This window comes from Myotis daubentonii, chromosome X (assembly GCF_963259705.1).
Source record: "Myotis daubentonii chromosome X, mMyoDau2.1, whole genome shotgun sequence".
Classification (NCBI taxonomy): Eukaryota; Metazoa; Chordata; class Mammalia; order Chiroptera; family Vespertilionidae; genus Myotis; species Myotis daubentonii.
Window position 1 is genome coordinate 58,062,725 of NC_081861.1, and position 23,437 is coordinate 58,086,161.

The 23,437-nt window shown below is 42.5% G+C and overlaps 1 protein-coding gene across 1 annotated transcript; it reads left to right on the plus strand.

Annotated features, from left to right (window-relative positions):
• Positions 1-1,422: 1,422 nt before the first annotated feature.
• On the plus strand, positions 1,423-20,599 carry LOC132223504 (nuclear RNA export factor 2-like). Its single transcript, XM_059678656.1, has 21 exons — positions 1,423-1,428; positions 2,247-2,371; positions 10,829-10,979; positions 11,302-11,385; positions 11,489-11,593; positions 11,708-11,788; positions 11,906-11,975; positions 12,122-12,210; positions 12,326-12,433; positions 12,607-12,716; positions 14,542-14,578; positions 15,059-15,150; positions 15,218-15,259; positions 15,399-15,506; positions 15,625-15,683; positions 15,788-15,903; positions 15,998-16,040; positions 16,612-16,684; positions 17,229-17,411; positions 20,237-20,297; positions 20,432-20,599. The coding sequence occupies exons 1-21, from the start codon at positions 1,423-1,425 to the stop codon at positions 20,474-20,476; spliced, it is 1,788 nt and encodes a 595-aa protein (XP_059534639.1). The 3' UTR covers positions 20,477-20,599.
• The last annotated feature ends 2,838 nt before the right edge of the window (positions 20,600-23,437 follow it).

A 23,437-nucleotide genomic window follows, 5' to 3' on the forward strand; every position in this document is an offset into this window, starting at 1 on the left:
CCCTCTGAGCTCCAGCACTGCAGCAGCAGCTTGAAAGGATCCCGGGACATTTGGGGAGGAACTAAATTGTCTGGCATTAGTGCAAGAACTGGGAGGGGGTGGGGAAGGGTAGCTTTCTCCCAGACAAAAGTGCTTGCAGAGGTCATTATTCCTCTACTGAGACCTCCCCGATCCACAGAGCTGACTGGCAGGTACCATATCTGAGTCTTTATCAACCTAGCCCATGCTGCTCACTCCACCCTGGTAAATCCCTGAGATACCAGCCCACCTAATTTTCAGCTCCACCCAAGCTGTTTGCAGTGGCTTTTCTATATGAATGGCCTGTCCTGGCTCAGGCTTCAGACTTTCCAAAAATCTCATATAAAAGTAGCAGCTGGACTCAGCATTCCCCATACCTCTCAATAAGTGGCCCTAGGTCAGGCACTGGCAGTAACCTGCCTTACTTCACAGTTGCCTCTCCTGGACACCTCTAAGCCCAACAGAAGAAGCAGCCATATGCAGATTGCTCTGTAGCTTGTGTCAGGTGCACCCAGGCAAGGAACAGACAGTGGCTGCCTTTGCACCCCCCGGGAGTCCCCAGAGCCAGTGCACCTGCATAGCCGCAGATGATGCCAGACTACAACTCTACAACAGCCATGAGTAACACACACAAGGGGCAGACTAGGTGAGCACTAAAGCTTCACTGAAGTAAGTACTGTTTGATAGGGGTATCTCTTGCACAGCAGCTCTTCTGTTATAGTTGTAGCTGGTCCTCACAGCTAATTGACCTGTGAGTAAATTCTTCCCTGTGACACCAATAGCAATAAAAGCTCAACTACAACAGAATAGTGCTCACAGGGGCATACCTAGAATGCCCAGTTCAGTTGACTGGGTAGGCTGAGCCACTGGGCTCTACAGGACACCTGCTACACAAGACTATTCTACCAATTCCAGGAGACACAGCAGCTCTACCTAATATGTAGAAACAAACACAGGAAAGCAACCAAAATGCAGAGACAAAGAAACATGAAACAAATGTAAGAAGAGAAGAAACCTCTCAGAAACAAAAACAAAATCAAAAACAAAAACTGAATGAAATTAGAGCAAGCAAACTACTAGATATAGATTTCAAAACAATGCTTATAAGGATGCTCAAGGATCTTATTGAGAGCTTCAAGGGACTTAGCGAAAATTTCAAGGATCTTAGAACACCAAAGACATGAAAAAAGACCAGTCAGAAATTAAGAGTACACTAACTGAAATGAAATATACATTGCAGGGTATCAACAGTAGAATAGATGAAGCAGAGGATCAAATCAGCGATTTGGAATATGAGGAATCAAAAAACACCCAATAAGAACAGCAAAAAGAAAATGAATCCAGAAATATTAAGATAGTATAAGAAGCCTCTGGGACAACCTTAAGAGTACCAAGATTCACATCATGGTGGTACCAGAAGGAGAAGAGAGGGGACAAGAAATTGAAAACCTATTTGAAGAAATAATGATAGAAAACTTTCCCTACCGGGTGGAAAAAAAACAGACTTACAAGTCTAGGAAGCACAGAGAGTCCCAGATAAGAGGACCCCACAGAGGCACACAATAAGATACATCATAATAAAAATGCCAAAGGTTAAAGATAAAGAGAGAATCTTAAAGTAGCAAGTGAAAAGCAGTTAGTTACCTACAAAGGACTGTTAGCTGATTTCTCAACAGAAACTTTGCAAGCCAGAAGGGCATGGCAAGAAATATTCAAAGTGATGAAAAGCAAGGATCTACAACCAAGATTACAAAGCAAAGATATCATTTAGAATTGAAGTTCATATAAAGAGCTTGACAGGTGAGAAATATGTAAAGTAGTTCATTACCACCAAAGTGTTAAAGTGTCTTTATTAAGAAAAGAAGAAAAAGATAAAAAATATGAACAATAAAATGATAAGAAATACATATCTACCAACAGTTGAATCTAAAAATCAAAATAAATGAACAAGGAATCTAATGAACAAATAAGCTGATGAATAAAATACAATCATAGACAAGGAAACAGAACAAACTGATAAATCTCAGAAGCAAGGGGAGGAGAGGGAGAGGAAGAGATTAATTAACGAACTTATATGCATACTAGGGGCCCAGTACACGAATTCATGCACCTTGAAAGGAACTGTGGGCTGCAAGGCTGTGGTGGGCACAGGGGTGGGCCTTGGCCCTTCCTGTGTGCCCCTGCCCAGACCCTCCTGCCACAGCCCCTGATCCCCTGTCTGCTGGCAGCTCCCCTCCCGCCGCCGCCACTTCCACACGCTGATGGCGCTGGCCCTGCTCACATCCACTGATGACGTGAAGCGATTGGGGCTGATGCCAGCAACAAGTACGGGCAGGGCCGGCACCATCAGTGGGTGCGAGCTGCGGCTGCTGCCCCAATCACCTCTCAGGAGCAGGTGGAGGTGGAGAAACCCTGAAGGCTGATCAGGGCCGACAGCTGCAGCTCACACCTGCTGATGGTGCTGAGCGATCGGGGCCAATGCTGGGTGCTGGCAGTGGGTGCTAGCGGTGGCTCTGGCACTGGCAGTGGGTGTGAGTGGGTCTGGCACCGGCATCAGATGCGAGTGCCAGGTGGGACTGCGGCACATAGGAGCAAAAAACTTTCAGTAACCACCAGAGGGTCACCCTGATGACAGCGACCAGCACCCCACCTTGGTCTGGTGCCCCCACTCATCTGCTCCACCATCCTGCCACAGCTGATGCCCGCCATGTTCCACACATGCCCCCTGGTGGTCAGTGCATGTTATAGCGACTGGTTGTTTGGTTGTTCGGTTGTTCTGGTTGTTCCGCTGTTTGGTCTCTTTGCATATTAGCCTTTTATTATGTAGGATAAGCATTACACATGCACATACAATAGGATGGTGAAGGCCTGGGGCGGGGTGGGATTTAGGTGGAGTACGGCAATAGGGGGAAAAAAGGGAGGAGCATATGTAATACTCTCAACAATAAAGACTTTTTAAAAAACAAAAGATATATGGATACAATTGAGAGTGACAATACGACATATCTAAACGTCTGGGATGTAGTGAAAGTAGAAATAAGGTGAAAGTTTATATCATTACAAGCCTATCTCAAGAAACTAGAGAAATCCTAAGTAAACAACCTATCATGACATCTTAAAGTACATGAAAAAGAACAAAAGCAATCCAAACAGCAGAAAGGAAATAATCAAAATTAGAGCATAATTGAATGAAATAGAAAACAAAAGGACTATACAAAAAATTAATATAACAAACAGCTGGTTTGAAAATATTACTAAAATTGACAAACCCCTGACTAGACTTACTAAAGACAAAAAGGAGAAAGGCCTATACAAATAAAATAAAAAATGAAAGTCACCACAGGCATCACAGAGATACAAAGAATCATACTAGAATACTATTAAAGACTAAATGCCACCAAATTCAATAAACTAGAAGAAATGGCTAAATTCCTAGAAATAGATAACCTTCCTAGACTAAATCATGAAGAACTGGAAAATCTAAATAGACTGATCAGCAGTGAGGATATTGAAACAACCATCAAAAACCTCTCCCAAAAATGTTAGACCCAGGTGGCTTCACCAGTGAATTCTACCAAATGTTCAAAGAAGATTTAAAACCTATCCTTCTCAAACTCTTCCAAAAAATTGAAGAAGAGACAATAATTCTTAACAAATTTTCTGAAGCCAATATAACCCTGATACCAAGACCTGTAAAAGATAACAGAAGAAAGAAAACTACAGCCCAATATCTCTAATGAAAACAAATGAAAAAATCCTAAACAAAATACTAGTAAATGGAATAAAACAGTACATAAAAAATAATACATCATAATCAAGCAGGGTTCATTCTAGAGGCACAAGGATGGTTCAATATACCTAACTCAATCATTCAATACACAATATTCACAAAAGAAAGGGTAAAATAATATGATCTTATTAATAGATGCAGAAAAAGCATTTAATAAGATACAAAATCCATTTATGATTAAAACACTTAATAAACTAGGAATAGAAGTACATCAACATAATAAATGCCATGTATGATAAACCCTCAACTAATATCATATTCAATGGTGAAAAACTGCACGCTTTTCTTCTAAAATCAGGAACAAAAGAAGGACACCCACTCTCACCACTCTTAATCAACATAGTTCTGGAAGTCCTAGCCAGAGCAATAAGGCAAAAGAAAGAAATAAAAGGCACCCAAACAGAGAAGGGAGAAGCAAAACTCGCATTTTTTGCATGTGACATAATTTTGTATATAGAAAGCTCTAAGGACTCCACCAAAAACAATTATTAACAATAAACATATACATTAAAATTGCAGGATACAAAATTAAGGTACAAAAATCCATTGCCTTCCTGTCTAGTAACAACAAAACTTCAGAAAATGAAATGAAAAAACAATCATTGGGCAATTGCAACCAAAAGATTAAAGTAGCTAGGAATAAAATTAACAAAGAACACGAAAGACCTATGTACTGAAAACTACAAAGCATTATTAAAAGAGATTGAAAACTACACAAGAAAATGGAAAAATATCCTGGATTGGAAGAATCACCATAGTTAAAATGGCCATATTACCCAAAGCAATATACAGATTTAATGCAATCCACATCAAAACCCCAAATGTTATTTTTAAAAGAAATAGAACAAAAAAGTAATATCAGATTTGTATGGAGCCACAAAAGACCCAGAATAGCCAAATAAATCCTGAGAAAAAAGAACAAAGCTGGAGGTATCACGCTACCTGACTTCAAATTCTATCATAGAGCTACAATAATCAAAACAGCATGGTATTGGCAGAGAAACAGATACACAGATCAATGGAACAGAATAGTGAGTCCAGTTATAAAACCACATGAATATGGACAGATAATTTTCAACAAAGGAGCCAGAAATGCACATTGGAGTAAAGATAGTCTCTTCAATAAATGGTGCTGGGAAAACTGGAAAGCCACATGCAAATGAATGAAAATGGATTATAGTTTGTCTCCATGTACAAAAATTAATTCAAAATAGATCACAAAGACTTAAACATAAGACCCGAAACAATAAGTAACATAGTAGAAAATATAGGTGAAAAACTTATGGACCTTGGTTGTAGAGAACATTTTATGAACTTGACCCCAAAGGCAAGGGAAATAAAGGCAAAACTAAATGAATGGAATTATATCAAACTAAAAAGTTTCTGTACAGCAAAAGAAACTGACAGAACAAAGAGGCAGCCAATCAGATGATATTTGCAAACAGTAGCTCTGATAAAGGTTTAATTTCCAAAATATTAAAAAAAACCACGTAAAAACTCAACACCAATCAAACAATCCAATCAAAAAGTGGGCAGAGACCTGAAAATACACCTCTCCCTAAAAGAAATATGAACAGCCAATAGATATATGAAAAGATGTTCAACCTCACTAGCAATTGGGGAAATGCAAATAAAAACTAAAATGGGATAGCACCTAATACATGTTAAAATGGCTATTATCCACAAGACTAGTAATAATAAGTGTTGAAGAGGTTGTGGAAAAAAAGGGAACCCTCATTCACTGCTGGTGGGAATGTAGACTGGTATAGCCACTCTGGAAACCAGTCTGCCGGTTCCTCAAAAAATTAGAAATAGAGCTACCATATGACCCAGCAATCTCTCTCCTGTGTATATACCTGAAAAAACTTGTATGCACCGCTATGTTCATTGCAGCACTATTCAAGGTGGCCAAAACATGGAAACAAACAGTTTCTGGTGATAGAGGATTAGATAAATAAGAGGTGGTACATACACACAATGGAATACTACCCAGCCATAAGAAAAGATGAAATACTGCCATTTGCAACAACATGGAAGGACCTTGAGAATATTATGCTAAGTGAAATAAGTCAGTCAGAAAAATCTAAAACCATATGTTTTCATTCATATGTGGGATATAAAACTGAAACTCATTAACACAAACAGCAGTGTTGTGGTTGCCAGAGGGAAGGGCTGTTGTTGTGGGGATTGAAGGGGGCCAAATATATGGTGATGGAAAATGATTTGTCTTTGGGTGGGAAGCACACAGTGCAATATACAGATCTTGTAACATAGAAACTCACACATGAATCCTTTATGATCATATTAACCAATGTCACCCCAATAAATTTCATTAAAAATAAAATATAAGAATATATATATATATATATATATATACATACACTCTAGATCTGGGAACTTTAGCCATATTGATGGCGAATGATGGTCTTTACTCAATTCCCACACTGGCTCAGAAAGCCATGAATGAATAGACTACTTAGGAAAGACCCTACAGTGAAGTTACAAGTATCTACAGCAAATCTTCCTGAGCTTTGTCAAAGGGACCTCCAGCCACTTACCAGAGTTACTGTGCACTTGCTCTAAGGACACTGGCTCTAAGCCATTGCTGAACAAACTTCTGGAAAGTTTGTTCTTCAGATCATAAATATTTGAGGCTCTGTGGGCCCTTTGGTCTCTATTGTAACTATGTAATTCTGCTATTGTAAAGTGAAAGCCGCAATAGAAACAGTGTTGCAGTAAAACTTGATGTATGGATGCTAACATCTGAATTTCAAATAATTTTCACTCCTCAAACAACATTATTATTTTAATTTTTCAAACATTCAAATATGTAAAACACATTCTTATCTTACAGGCTCCAAAAATCAGGCCACACATCAGGTTTGGCCTATGAGCCATAGTTCGCCAGTCTCTTATCTAAGCTAATGCAATCACTAGCTCCCAAAACAACACTGAGTCGAAAGTTAGCAAAACGAAGTGGCAACCATTCCTAGGAACATATGGCAAGCATAACCCAAAAGCTGGTATTTTAACACAATGGTTTTCAACCTCAGTTGCACATTGCAGTTATGTGGAGAGTTTAAAAATGTGTTTGGCTAGATCTGACCCCTATTCTGCTTTAATTGTGGGTGTAGGCTGGTGCTAGTGATTATTTCAATCTCTTCATGTGGCTGAATTGTTTAAACAAGTCTGAGAACTACATTAAAATTCAGTGTTGAAATTGACCTCAAGGGGAGGGAAGTAAAGACCAAAACAAATGAATGGGACTATATCCAACTAAAAAGCTTCTCCACAGCAAAATAAATCAACAACAAAACAAAAAGGCAACCAAACGAATGGTAGATAATATTTGCAAATAACAGCTCTGACAAGGAGTTGATATCCAAAATATATGAAGAACTCATACAACTCAACACTAAACAAACAATCCTATTAAAAAATGGGCAGAAGACCTGAACAGACACCTCTCCCAAGAAGACATTCAAATGGCCAACAGATACATGAAAAGATATTTAAATTCACTAGCTATTAGGGAAATGCAAATCAAAGCTACAGTGAGATGCCACCTTGCACCTGTTAAAAATAGTTCCCATTGAGTGTGAGAAAAGAGAGGCAGTACAGGGGAACTGTGTGCAATGATGGGTCTCTTTGACAGACGGCTGGAGTTCTAGGCATCTTGGTCCCAGTTGGTCCCAGACACTGTAGCTATCACTGCCTAAGAGCCTTTGAGTGAGTCTCATCCCAGGGCACACTGCAGCCCTAACACAGAGTCACACATTCTGGGCAGAGAATTTCAGGTTAGCTTGGTCAGTCAGGGTTTGAATCCTAATGATAAATTCTATGGTCCAAGTCAAGTATCTTTGACTTCAGATAAATTTTTGTCCTTAAATCGAGGCTAGTAACAGTCTCTAAGTCATGAGGTAATTGTGAGAATTGAGTTAATATATGGAACTACACTGAAAGCCTCTGGAGAAATACCTGTGACTCAATAAGCCTCATGAGTGTCTCAGCTTTACTAGGCCAGGAACTTAGCACAATGGCCGGTGTTTAGCAAGGGGAGAGTATGTGTTATTATTGTTACCAGTCCCATAGAAAATGGAAGAAAAATGGGTGTATGGAAGAAGATGCTGATGTCAGCTGTTAACATTTCACACGATTCAACACCATTTCATAATCTTTTAAAAAACTACCACAAACAAGGAATAGAAGGAAACATCACTAACCAACAGAGAAATGCAAATAAAAATCAATGTGTCAACAATAAAAAAATACAATGTGTGTCCTACCCATGTGGCTTATTTGGTTAGAGCACCATCTCATACACCAAAAGATTGTGGGTTCAATTCCCAGTCAGGGCACATACCTTTGTTGCAGGTTAGATCCCAGGTTGCGGTGCATGTGGGAGGCAACCATTCAATATTTTTCTCTCACATCCATCTCCCTCTCTCTCTCGCTCTCAAAATATTCATTAAATAACATTTTTAAAAATCAAGGATATAAGAGATCAGAATATAGAAATTTCACTGCCAGTGCCACCCACGGAAGGTCTAAAAGTCTGTGAGTTACAGGATTGTTCTAACAGTGGGCCACACAGTGACAGCAATGACTCCACAGTGGAGTTATCTGAGGCCTGGTTGTCATCAGTACGTCGTGGAATGATCAGCAGTGAATGGATTTTTACTCATAAGTGGCCCTGAGGCAATATGGAGTAATGGATGTACAACACACAAACCTAGAGAACATGAAATATGAGACCCCAAAGGAAGCTGGTTTCTAACAGTCTAATTCCAGTAATCTTCTTGTCTCCACAAACCACCAGTGTTGTTTTCTGCTGGCACACTGTTTCGGTTGAATGTGGTAAAAATAAAATACCCTTAGTGAATCCACATATGAGAGAGACAATTGAAACTACCTAATTTCTGTAGATGGTAAAAAAATTCCAAATTCTTCCACATAGTGAATTACATATGTTGGCTGGAGTATTTGTGTGGCGAGGGATGGACAGCAACACAACTCCTAGGAGTGAATACAGAGTGCAATATAACCAAGTCATTTTATGTACATACCTGTGACTACAATCTCCAATCCTATATAATAAATAGCCAGGGTGTAATGACCTTTATGACCTAAAGCTCGACCAGACCTAAAGTCAGTGCTGGGTTGCGGTGGCTGCCAGTCAGCTATGCTGGGCGGGAGTCAGTCCCTGTCCTGGCCACGCTGGGAGGGCGGGAGTCAGTGCCAGGCAGGAGTCAGTTCCGGGCAGGAGTCAGTTCGGGTGAGAGTCAGTCCCAGTCCCGGTTGAGCCAGGCGGGCATCAGTCTTGGGTGGGAGCCGCCCGGGTGGGAGTCAGTCCTGTGTCATGTAAGTGGAAACCGTAAGAAATAGAAACAAGGCAGACCTATCCTTCTACATGGGGAGATATTGGCATAAGAATAGCAGGGAGCCAGAACTCCCACAATGTCATAACAATAATGAATACCCATTCCCCTCCCCTGACACACACACTTACAAACCTTGGGCCAAGTGGGGAACCTGGACTTCTACTCTCTTCTTGAAGTAATGAGGTGGCATCTCACCTTCCCTTACCAGAGCAGTATCAAAGCAAAGCCAGATAACACACGGTTGAAAAAGATCCAGAGTTTCATAATGCTCAAAATTTCTAGGTTTCAATTATCAAATTATTCATACAAAGAAGTGGAAAGATCTAAAACTGAATTAAAAAGATAATAAATACTAACACTGAGATAGTAGAGATGACAGAGTTATTTGATAATAAGTTTAAAGCAGCCATCAAAACAATCTTTACATGAGTGATTTTGAACATCCTTAAATCACTGAAAGTTGCTTAAATAGGAAAAAAAGAAAGTTCTGGCAAGTAAAAAGAAAGTCTCAGCAAAGAAAATGAAGCTATAAAGAAGAGCCAAATGAAAATTATAGTACAGAAGAATATAATAACTGAAATAAATAACTCAGTGAATAGGCTCAAAGCAGAATGGATGGAACAGAGCAAACACTCAGGGAACTAGAAAATATAACAATAAAAATATCGAATGAGAATAAGGAGAACATGGGCTTGAAAACAACAACAGAAAAAGATCAGAACCACAGGAACCAGTGGAGTCGTAACAACAACAACAAAAATAAATAAATAAAACTGTAACATTTGGAGTCCAGGAATAAATTAAGGGAGATGGAGCTGAAAGAATACTTGAAGAAATAATGGCTGAAAACTCTTCCAATTGGTCAAAAGACAGAAATCCTCAATTTTAAGAAGATGAGGAAATACAAAAAGAGAAACCCAAATATAGCAACACCCACATCATAGTTAAACTTCTGAAAAATAAAAATAAAAGCAAAGAAAAAAATTGCACCATATTAAAAGGTTCACACAGTTACCTCTTTCTCCTCCTATCTCTCCTCCTGCTCTTGCTCCTCCTTCCTCATCCTGTACCATTTCTCCCCTGATAGCACCATCTGTCAGATATCTGGACAGGCAGAGGTGTTTCCTTTCTGGGGCTTGTGGGATTGATCTCTTAGGACAGGTAGTTCTTTGTTGCCCTGCCATGGTGTTATCCTAAGATGTGGAACATGGTTATTGAGTACAGACGTGTCTCTAAACTTGTAATTTTGTTCCTTGTTTCAGAAGACAATGATGGTGATAGCTCATCTCAAGGAAGAGAGAAATATTGGGATTCTTTTCAAGGTGATTTTGGAAAGCAGACCCATTATTATCAACAGGGTGGATATGAGCTTCAGCCTCCACACCTCCTGAAGGATTATGGATACATGAAGAGGAGCGAAGGCCAGAGGTACCAAGTCAGACAGTAAGTGACTGGGCAACTCTCACTGCCTTTGGTTTTCTTTTAATTCTCTCACTGGGAAACTGAAGAATATTAGAAGTGAAATCATGGTTGCGCAATCCTAATTATAGTCCTGGTGTCAGAGATGAAGGATGTATAGAAGACTTTCTTAGCATTCATGGCCACTCTTTTTCTTTTCACTTCCCATCGCCGCCTGCAGCACTCCCTATGACATCCAACGCAACAAAAGGGGAATGAAATTGCATGATGAAGGCTGTAGTGATGTTACTGTGTGGAGAGGTAGAAAACATCTGGAAAGAGAAATGGAGAACACAGAAGATGAAACCACAGGGAGATGGTTCAAGATCATAGTGAGTATCATGGCAAGTTCTGCACTACATGGGATATCCTGGAACCTTATAAAAGGAAGACCACATTAAACATCTTACATGCATTACTTGGAGGAGAGATTTTGAACGAAGAAAAATGGTTTAGGAAATCCACATTTTGAACAAAGATAAGAAATCATGCCCAGGGTTCCTTCTTTAGAAGCCCTTTAAAGCTGAGTAGAAAAAAACAAAACAAAACAAAAACAACCTGAGTAGAAGGTTGGGAAAGAACACTGTGTTGGGTCATTCTCCAAGCTTAGTTCATGTTGTTTCTCCTGTCTTTGTGCCTTCTTTTGACCCTTAGATTCCCTATGGAAGAAAGTATGAAAAGACATGGCTAATGGATTCCATCCAGAAACATTGCAGTGTACCCTTCACTCCAGTGGAGGTAAGAGAGGACAGTGAAACCACATGAGGGGCATAGGAAATGGGGAGAGACCTGGCTCACCTGGGGCCCTTGGCTTCTGATACTATTCTTTCAATCCTTGTAGTTTCACTATGTGAGAAACAGGGCCCAGTTCTTTGTCCAGGATGCTCGAGCTGCCTATGCATTGAAGAACATCAGCTACAAGATTTGTGATGAGGAAAACTGGAAGGTGTGTGTCGTGGTCTTTATCTGTACTTAGTCCTGGGGCAAGAGGACAGGCAGTGCTGGTCACCTTCTGAAGGACTAGAGTTCCTGGTGCTAACCCAGCCTCTTCTTCCTGCAGGTAGCTATCTTTGTCAATACTTCTGCTGCACCCTACTCTGTGCGGGATAAACTGGCGCCAGAAGAAATGGAACAGCTAAAGGTAATGCAGACTCAAGGCATATGTATGCCCACATTCAGACCCACTTGTTCCTCCTCCAGCCCCAATTTCCTTGTTCACACCACAGCCTCAGATCTCTCTCTCCATCTCCCTCTGCAGCTAGCCATGAGAAAACGATATGATGTCTCTCAGAAGGCTCTTGACCTCCGGAGTTTCCTCTATGACCCAGGTACTACTGACAGCAATAATTCTAGGGCAGATGAGGGCAGAGATTTCTGCCTTGGAGGGAGACTTAAGGATGGTAATGAAGGAGGGGTTGGTGGTGCTCTTGGACCCTTGTCAGCCTTGTGATTCCCCACTCTCACATTCTTGAAGGATTTGCACACCTTGATATTGATATAATCCTGAATCGGAGAAACTGTATGGCTGCAACCCTGCAGGTCATTAAAGAGAATTTCCCTGAGGTGAGGCCTTAGACCCAGTGCTGGTGTTCTGGTAGGGGGTGGAACAGATGGGACAGAGGGCAGATTTGTCTCTCAGGTCCTACATAGTAAGCATCACTCTACCTCTTCCCCAAAGCTGTTGTCCCTGACCTTACGCAACAACAAACTGTGCCAGCTGGATGGCCTGTCTGATATTATACAGATGGTACCCACAGTCAAGATCCTGAACCTTTCCAAAAATGAGGTAAGAAGAGGGACAGATCAAAGATGGGTTGAGAGTGGGTGCTAGTGGTTATCAGAGTGATGACAGGAAGTAAGCAAAGGTACCTGTAGGGAGGGGAGTGGGCTGTGGGTTCAGGGGCTGGGATGTCCCTTTTCCCTTGGACTATTCTTCAGTTTCTTACCCATATTTCTCAGCTGAAATCCACCTGGGAGTTGGACAAGATCAAAGGCCTGAAACTTGAAGAGCTGTGGCTGGAAGGGAACCCTTTGTGTGACACCTTCCAAAGCCAGTCTACCTATGTCAGGTCAGTGTGAGCCCCTCTCATCATTCCTGGGGTCCTTTGACTCCTAACAGCATGGACTACCCCTGACAGTGCCATATCGCAGATGGTGGCAGCCCTGGTCCTCTGGGAGAACTAGAGGCCCCACCTTCTCTTCTCTATGTCCCTCACATCTGCTAAGAGCTCTCCTCTCCTTCCTCTGATGTGCTCACCTGTTCTCAGGGCCTGGGGTCTGGTTCCTGGCTTTGCATCTAGTTTTCTCTGGCAATCCCACCAAAATGAGCCCTAGGATGCAGGGCTCCACCACGACCCAGGACTAGGAGTGTTGAGCTTTGAGGCAGATACTGCTGATCTGGACTGAGAAACTTCCTCCACCCAGACTCATGCTGAGATAGTCTTTCCTGTTTCTGAGATGACAGAGTATCCCCAATCTATTCTGGGAGGAACCTTCTTTCCCTTGCATGTAAAGGGTTTCCCCTCAAATCCCAGGTTGACGTGGGGATGTTCCCACCCCATGCCAAGGTCCCAGGCCCCATTCATTTCTTTAGTGTGATACCAGGGATGGGCCATCTTGGTAGAATCCAGAGTTCCCTAGTCAAGGTGTCAGAAGTGAGTCACTAGCAGTGAGCAGAGGACCTTTTGAGGCAGCAGTGGAAGGCAGACAACAGAGGGGTTTAAGGAGACAGAAGGGCATTCCTCTCAGGGTCAGCGGTCCTCCATCCAGACATCACATCATCTGCCTGGTCCTTCAGAGGAGTCCTGGGTAGCCTTACACAGGTAAGATTGCTCAGATAAGGAACCAACTAACAGGCACAGATGCACAGGAGCCATGAGGAGAGAAGGTTGTGAGCATAAGAAGGGTCCACAGACTCCTGACCCCATGTTCAGCTGGGGACTGACCCATTACCCTTTCTGGAAAGATCCTGTGGGTGGTGCATTTACCATCCCATTTCACATTGAGCTCCCACAGGTAATAAAGGTTCAACCAGAGTCCTATGGCCATCATGCCAATAGGTGCATGTTTTCCATTCCTATCTGGAGACCCAGGGCCAGCCAGGGGCAGATGAAGGAAAGAGCTGCTGCAGGGGAGCCATATCCCTTTCCCCTTTTCTTCTTCTCTGACCCAACCCCCACTGCCAGGGCAGAACTTTTTTCCCTTCCCTTTAAGTTTCTTTCTGTTTTTCCTTTGTCTCTACACTTCGATGTCTTCCAATCTCGGCTCCTATCTTTACTCTCTTTCTGTCTTCATCCCTCTCCCTTCCGCTCCCTGTCTCCTAATCCCTCCCTCCATCACCCCCTTGCCCCAGAGTACTGAGCCATCCTTGGGGCATGTGCTGTTCATGGCAGGATGCTGGACCCCCAGGGAAGTAGCAGAGCCCTGGGCGCCCACCCCATTCCCTCTTCTCTCTGGAGCCATCAGTGGTGGCCTGGAAGGAGGAAAGGGAGGCAGGGAGGGAGAAGAAGCTCTGGAGTCTGGGATCCAAATGCTGTGGTTTGTGGCACTGGGGAAGGAGTCAGGGCCCTCTAGGCAGGAGTTAACCAGGAGGATGGAGAGGGAGAGAGAGGCAAGGAGGGAAAAGGTGAGGGACGCAGGAAGGAAAGGAGGCAATATGAATGTGAAGGTGTGAAGAGGGGTGAGGACACTGTGTTTCAGGGATTCCATATGGCAGATGGTCAGTGCTCAGCAGAGAAATGGACCCAGAAGCCTTGAAATCTGAGGCTGAGGAGGGCAAAGGGGATTCTGGGTGGGCAGAACACCTGTTTCTGTTCATTCCATCAATGTTTTAAGTAAATGGAAGCATTGTAACCCAAACTATCAACCACTTTTTCTATTTTTGCATTTGGACAGCGCCATCAGGAAATATTTTCCCAACTTGTTACGCTTGGTAAGTGCCTATATTCATCATCATCTCTTTCTAACACTGACGACCTCCACACCTGCCCTCAAGCCCTTTATGTCTTGCTTAGATTACATGTTTGCATCAGAGCCTTCTCCATTGTGGGAGACATGGGCTTCTGAAAAACACATGAAATGATCTCTGCAAAAATGTGCCCACACACACAGAGAAGGAAGGAGAGACAGGGATAGGCGAAGCAATCTGCAGAGAGAAGACAAAGGGAGGAGGGAAAGACACACACACACACACACACACACACACACACACACACACTCAGAAGTTACATAAAACAGTAGAGACTTCCAGGACCTCATGATGCCGATGTGCACTGGAATCTTGCCCATGGAATTTCCAGGGAACTGTTACTACAGACCTCTGACCTTCACCATCTCCTTGGCACATCCTTTCCGCTAATCATCCAAGACCACCTTCCTGGTCTTCACTGCTAACTTATCTTCCCTTCTCCAGGATGGCCAGGATTTGCCCCCACAAATTGCCACTGACATTGACAGACCCCAGTTGATAAGTCCCTCAGTAAAGGTAAGGAAGAACATATTTGGGCTATTGTAAGAGAGGCTTTCAGCCACATGGTCTCAAATGTCTTTGATTCTAGGAAAGCGGTGAAAGATCAGATGCTATGAAGAGACAAGTTGTGCAATTCCTGCAGCAGTAAGTACCCTGGGGACCACCAAGAATGAGGAGGGCTTGGACAGTCCAGGCCACCCAAGTACAGGTCTGTTCCTGAGAGTTTTCAAGTCCCCTTTGAGGACAATTCCATAGAGCTACACTCTTCATTGTTCCCTCACAGATATTACGTGATCTATGACTCTGGAGACAGACAGAATCTCCTCGGTGCTTATCATGATGAGGCCTGCTTCTCTTTGACCATTCCCTTCATCCAAGACATCGCAGCCCCGTGAGTATCACAGTTCACACTCTTATTTGGGGGGGGGGTGTCTCCCCAGCAGAAATATGCCAGTTCATGGAAACACCCCCACTGGACAGACAACCACATCCTATTCTTTTCCTCCTAGAAGCAGCTTGTTTGAGTACTTCAAGGATAACAGGAATATGAAGAACCTCAAGGACCCCAGTGCGTGTGGGATGGGGAAGATTGGGCAGGGAAAGGGGGCATGAAGGGTCAGTCATAGGCCCCAGGGAGTGGCAACCCTGATCTCTGCTGTCCTTCCCTCACAGACCTGCGTTTTCAGTTGCTGAGACATACAAAACGTGACATTGTGAGCTCTCTCTGTGTGTTTCCCAAAACACAGCATGATCTCAACTCCTTCCTAGTGGACATGTGGTTGCAGTCGGTAAGCAACCTCTTCCTCCTTGGGACAGGCCCAGAAAGATGCAGGTGGTGGGAGGTGTCGGTGGAGACTGAGCACCTATGCCCTTACTTTTTAGGAAAGGATGCTCTGCTTCTGTGTCCATGGAGTGTTCAAGGAAGGTGAGTGTATGTAGGTCCCCTCCCCAGGTCCCCCACTGCTCCCTCCTCCTGGCTGGGCTCCCTCTCAGAACTCTCACAGCTTCCCTCATTCCTTCCCTTTTCTTACTATTCCCTCCATGTTCTCCTGCCTCCAGACACTGCCCCCAAACTAGCCTGGTCTGACCTGCATCCATGCCTATCAGCCCTGCATAGCTGGGGTGATGGGTACACAGATGTGGGGTTTGATGGCTGTCATCCCAGATCCTGACTGTGCAAACATAGGTCCATTATCTAACCTTTCATGTTCCTCATTTGCAAAATGGGGATAATAAAACACACCCCTTGGGTAGCTTCCAAAAATGAATCAAATGAACTAGTGAAGTGGTTGTCCCAGGGCCCGGGACATGGTAGGTTCCTTCTCAGTGGAAGCAGATTGCTCCTAATGTTGCCCTCCCTATTCCTCGCACCCTGACTCCCAGAAAATAGTTGTCCCCTTGGGCATGAGTATGCAGTCCCACCCTGACTTGGGAATGCTGAGTGAGTGTGCGAAGCATGTGTGACCCTAAGGAGGTATTGTTGTTTGTTGTTGAAGTGGAAGGAAGGTCTCAGGGTTCTGTGCGTGCCTTCACCCGGACCTTCATCACTACCCCTGCCAGCGATTCCAGGTGAGTGCTGTGCTCTGGGTGGGAACACGCAGCCCAACCTGGGCTCAGGGCTGTGGGGTGAGGCAGTGCATGTTCTCAGGGTTTTCTCCGTGTTGTGGGAAGCCAGCAGGTTGATCCAAGGAACAGTCCTGCAAAGGGGCTAAGAGCTTGGGCTCTGGAGTTAGAACACTGAAAGTGTTTCAGGTTTCTTTCAGGTTCTCTTCATGACGCCAACACTCACTAGATTTGTACCTGAGTGAAATCACATGACCCTCTCTGTGACCTATGTCTTCCTCTGAAAATGGGATTAGATTGTCTTCTCCCGTGGGCTGTTTCACTGAGTAAATGCAATGGGGTTAGGGGTATAAATCTATTGAAGCTGGTAGACAATCTCTCTAAGTGTTGGCTCAGTGGGAGTGGCAGAGCTACCAGGCAAGGAATCTGGGGAGCAGATACAGGTGGGTATAGGAGGAATCTGATTGCTGAGTGGCAGTGGAAGCAGGATCATTGTTGAGGGTGTGGGGTTGTCCATCCATCAGTTGTCTGAGGTATCATTTTTCTCCAGTATATCCATCGTGAATGATGAGCTGTTTGTGAGGGATGCCACCCTGGATGACACTCAGAGGGCAATTTCCATCCCAGTGCCCACACCCTCCTGCAGCACTGGGCCCACCCTCTCCCAGGAGCAGCAGGAAATGGTGCAGATTTTCTCCATCCAGTCTGGCATGAAACCGCACTGGTCTCAAAAGTGAGTATTGGGTGTGCTCAATGGTAAGAGGTACTTCAGGCAGTGTGGGGCTGAATAATGGAAACCCATAGGCAATTTGGAAAAAGAAGCATTTTGATGTTTTGCTTCCAAAAATAGTAGGCCCATGAACAATGTATCCTAATTTCATGGTGATATGGAAAGAGTTTTAAAAATAGTGTAATGCTCAGATGACATGATCTTGTATATGGAAAATTCTAAGGAACCCACCTAGAAACTATTAGAATAAACAAATAAGTTTAGCGCAGTTTCAGGGTACAAGATCAATATACAAAAATCATTTGTATTTCTATGTTCTACAATGAGCTATCTTGAAATGAAATTAAGAAAATAATTCCATTTATAATAGAATTAAAAAATAAGACTAAAGTAGTGAAAAACTTACACTTTAAAATCTTCAGAATATTTTTGGAATGAATTAAGTAAGACCAAAAAAAAAAAAAAAAATGGAACGACATGCCATGTTTATGATTTGCAAGACTTAGTGTTGTTAAGATGGTAACTGGTCCACAGATCCAACACCATTCCTATCAAAATTTTAACTGGTTCCTTTCAAGAAATTAATATGGTGATCATAAAATTCGCATGGAAATGCAGTGTACTTAAAATGCTAACAATAGTAAAAGGGAAGAATACCGTTGGAGGAGTCATAATTCTCAATCTCTAGAATTTCAAAGCTTACTATAAAGTGGCTATAATCAAGATTACAATGCTACTAACATTTGGTTATACATATAGTCAATGCAATAGAACTGAGAGTCCAGAAATAAACCATGACATACATAGTCAATTGATTTTCAATTAGGTGCCAAAAATTTTTAATTGAGAAAAAATAGTCTTTTTAAAAAATTGAGCTGGAACACCTGTATATCTACATGCAAAAAATGAATTTTGGCCCTTACCAAACACCATGTACAAATATTACTCAAAATGGATCAAAGACCTAATGTAAGGTCTATAGCTATGAAAACTCTTAGGATAAAACATAGGTATATAACTTCATCACCTTGAGTTAGGCAATGGTTTCTTATGTATGACACTTAAAACACAAGCAACCAAAGAAATAAACAAATCGAACTTTATCAAAATTAAAAATTGTTGTGCATTCAAAGGACACTATCAAGAAAATAAAACTACAACCCACAGAATGGGAGAAAATATTTACAAATCTCATATCTGATAAGGTATACTTTCCAGAATATCTGAAAACACTAACTCAACAATAAAGAGACAACCCAATTTGAAAATGGGGAAATGATTTAAATCAAAATTTCTGTAAAGATGACATACAAATGACTAACAAGCACATGAAAATATGCTCATCATCATTAGTCATTAGGAAAATTCAAGTCAAACAAGGAGGAGATACCACTTCATACACACACTAAGATGGCTTTTGAGTGAAATGGAACATAAATGTAGATAAGGAAGTGAAGATATTAGAATTTTCATATATTACTGGTACAAATATAGAGTGGAACATTCACAGTGGAAAACTTTTTGGAAGTTCCTCAAAATGTTAAACATGGAGTTACCATATGAACTGGCAATCTGACTCCTAAGTAAATAATAAGAACAATGAAAACATACATTCATGCAAAAGATTGTACAGGAAGGTTTATAGCAGCATTACTCCTAACAGCCAAAGAGTGGAAACAACCCAAATGTCATTTAGATCATGAATGAATGAAGAAATATGGTATATCCATATAGTAGAATATTATTCAGTCATAAAAAGAACATAGTTTTTATATACGTCATGCCATAGACAAACCTATGTCATGCCAAAGACATTACACTAAGTGAAAGAAGCCAGTCACAAAAGGTCACATATGTGTGATTTTGTTTACATGAAATGTCCAGTACAGTCAAATCCATAAACACTGAAAACAGATTTGTGATTGCCAGGTTCTGTTGCAGGGGAGGGGAACCTTTTTCTGTCAAGGGTCATTTGGATATTTATAACATCATTCATGGGCCATACAAAATTATCAACTTAAAAATTAGCCAAAAATTGGTCAAACATTTAATTAACTCCTAATGCCTTGGCAGGGCCAGACCAAATGATTTCTCAGGCCTTATACATCCCTCTGACTGGACATTCTCCACCCCTGGTCTAGTGAAGGAGGTGGAATAGGGAGTGATCTCTTATGCTTAAGGAGTTTCTTTTTGAGGTAATGAAAATATTTTGGAATTAGATACTTGTGATTGTTGCACATTATTGTTATATACTAAAAAGTACTGCATTGTACACTTTAAAATGGTGAATGCTATAAAATACCATTGAAAACATATTTTCTAAATTTTCATTTGTTATTTTATTTTTAAAAAATATTTTTATTGATTTCAGAGAGGAAGGCAGAGGGAGAGATAGAAACATCAATGACGAGAGAGAATCATTGATTGGCTGCCTCCTGCATGCCCCCCACTGGAGATCGAACCTCAACCCAGGCATGTGTCCTTGACCGGAATCAAATCTGGGACCCTTCAGTCCACAGGCTGATGCTGTATCCACTGAGCCAAACCAGCTAGGGCTTGTTATTTTCTTGAACATCTTTATCAATATATATTAAGCTCCCTTTTTCTTTTGAAGATCTGTTTTTCTGTTTTGGATTCTAGTGGGAATGAATGCTAGTGACAGACGTTTTGGTTTTCACTAGGTCTTTCTTCCTCCTTGCACATAGTGCTCGTTCTGGTACATGTGTCCCAGCACAGGTTTAGTGGCATAGGTTTAGTGGTGGCATTGCATGGTCAGCGTGTCTGTACTGTGGTACTAATGGAGATCACCTGATCTTCTCCCACTCCAGGTGCCTTGAGGACAATGAGTGGAACTACATCAAAGCTGCTCAAGTCTTCGCTACATTCAAGGTGAGGTCTGGGCATCAAGTGGGTTAAAGATAGATGTTTCTGGGCCTTTGGGGAGGCCAAGAACATGAAGGCTGGTGCCCTGGAATAAAATTCAGGGAGCTGGCTCTTCTGACACCTTGACTCCTCCTCTCCAGGCCCAGGGCAAGATCCCAGAGGAGGCCTTCAAACAAACCTCTTAAAAAGAGCTCTTGGATGTCATCTTTGTCTTCATCCACATCATTTATCTTTTCTCCTGCCTGAGGCCATACCCATGACTGGGCCTGGAGGCCTGCCTGACCAAGAAGCCAAAGTTACCTAACCACCTGAAGTGTCATTTGTTCTGTTTATTCTTCCCATTCATGATCACTGTGGTCGTGCTGTTGTTTTATTCTTTTTCATAATAAAGAGTGATGTTACACATTCTATGTTATGTGTCTTGGATCTCTCTTCCTGTGCCCAACCATGAGCAATGGGTCCAGGACTGAAAGGCCCTTCGCTCTCCATCCCCAGCTCCCCCATTCACTCTGGCAATCTCTAGCAGACGCATCCGTCTTGACTACATGGGTAGTTTGTCAATAGATTCTAATAAGGATAGACACACAGTACTTCCAGAGATTGCCCTTTGGAGACAGTGTGAGTCAGTGAGATGCTCTATTTGGAGGCATGCGGATGCAGACTTGGAATCTGGCACAAAGGGTTTTGCCAGGAATGCCTACTGCATAGTGAGGGCTGTGAGGGAAGGAAGAGGGGACTCATGTTTTACTCCTTCCAAATCACCTGAATGTTTTCAAAGACCATTCTATGAACAAGTTTACAATTTGCACACAGGTGATTGGGAAATGGGCCTTTTCACACCTCTCACCATGCTTGTGTTTGTCTTTTCATCTGTCCACTGTACAGCCCCTCCCCCCTTTTTGAAGATGCACTGTGGATGGGATCTCACTTCAGCACCCGAGAGTGAGGGAGAGTCAGCTTGTCTCCTCACTTCATTTCTCAGATAGCTGACACTGGGTGCTTTGAGTCTATGTGCCTAAGGGGGTTCAGCCCTTTGTTTTCATTTCCAAACAAACAACAATAACATGGAATCTCAGATTATGGTCAGTCCTGTGGGATTTTTATCTGTCTGACTTATTTTGCTTAGCATGATATTCTCAGGATCCATTCTCATTGTTGCAAATGGAAGTATTATTCTTTCTTATGGCTGAGTAGTATTCCATTGTATATATGTACCACATCTTCTTTATCCAGTCATCTATCGAAGGACACTGTTTTTTTACCCATGTCTTGGCCACCACGAATTATGTTGCAATGAGCATAGGGGTGCATATATATATATATTTTTTAATATATTTTTTATTGATTAAGATATTACATATGTGTCCTTGTACCCACGTTACCCTCTACCCCACCCCGCTCATGCCCTCACCCCCCCCCCGTTGTCCATGTCCATTGGTTAGGCCTATATGCTTGCATATAAGTCCTTTGGTTGATCTTTCCCCCTTACCCCCACCCTCCCCTACCTTCCCTCCAAGGCCCGACAGTCCAATCAATGCCTTTCCGTCTCTGGATCAGTCCTTGTTCATCAGTTTATGTTGTTCATTATATTCCACAAATGAGTGAGATCCTGTGGTATTTATCTGCTCTCCAGTTCCATCCATTCTGTGGCAAATGGTAAGAGTTCCTTTTTCTTCTTCCTCTTCTTAAAGAATACCTTTCAGCATTTCATATAATGCTGGTTTGGTGGTGATGAACTCCTTTAGCTTTTTCTTATCCATGAAGCTCTTTATCTGACCTTCTATTCTGAATGATAGCTTTGCTGGATAAAGTAATCTTGGTTGCAGGCTCTTGCTATTCATCACTTTGAATATTTCTTGCCACTCTCTTCTGTCCTGCATGGTTTCTGTTGAGAAATAAGCTGACAGCCGTATGGGTACTCCCTTGTAGGTAACTGACTGTCTTTCTCTTGCTGCTTTTAAGATTCTCTCTTTATCTTTTGCTCTTGGCATTTTAATTATGATGTGTCTTGGTGTGGTCCTCTTTGGATTCCTTTTGTTTAGGGTTCTCTGCGCTTCCTGGACTTGTAAGTCCATTTCTTTCACCAGGTAGGGGAAGTTTTCTGTCATTATTTCTTCAAAAAGGTTTTCAATATCTTGCCCTCTCTCTCTTTCTGGTACCCCTATAATTCTGATGTTGGTACGCTTGAAGTTGTCCCAGAGGCACCTTACACTATCTTCATATTTTTGGAATCTCTTCTTTTTTCTTTTTCGGTTGGGTATTTTTTGTTTCTTTGTATTTCAAATCTTTGACTTGATTCTTGGGATCCTCTTGTCTGCTGTTGGATCTCTGTAAATTATTCTTTATTTCAGTCAGTGTATGCTTAATTTCTAGTTGGTCCTTTTTCATGTCCTCCAGGGTCTCACTATACTTATTGAGGGATTCATTAAGTTTATCGGTGGTTTCCATAAAATTCTTGAAAAACCTTATAAACGTGGCCTTGAACTCTATATCCAGTCATTTGCTTTCCTCCATTTCTGCCATTTGTGACCTGTTTCTTTGTCTCCGCATTTTTTATGCTTCCCTGTGTTGATAGAGTGGCCCTGCGCGCCAGGTGTCCTGTAGGGCCCAGTGGCTCAGCCTCCCCAGTTACCTGAGGTGGACACTCTTGGTGCACACCCTTGTGGGCTTTGTGTACAGTCTTGTTGTAGTTATGCCTTGGTTGTTGTAGGATCACTGGGAGGAATTGACCTCCAGGCCAATTGGCTGTGAGAATCAGCTGTGTCTGAAGTGGGAGAACTTCTGTGCTGAAGACACCCTTCTGGGGCAAGACTTGCTTCAGTGGGGCTTTGGTGCTCACTGAGTCTGCTCCCTGAGTGTGTCCCTTATGGATCTGAGGAGTCGCAATCTGGATGGTCCCCCTCTGACCACTGGGTACAGTGGCTCCTGGATCTAAGGAGGTGCTAATTCAGCCTCTGCCTGAGGCCACACAGCAGGAGCCATGAAGAGGCTCAGCTGTGAAGCAATGCAAGCCGCTGTGGGGCCTTGGGCCTTCTCTTGGAAGTTCTGGGTCTGCCAGGCACAGCTGCAGTTAGGTACATTCACATGCAAAAGCCTCTGCCGCATCCTGGGTGGGGCGGGGTCTCAGGGACTCAAAGGGAGGAGCA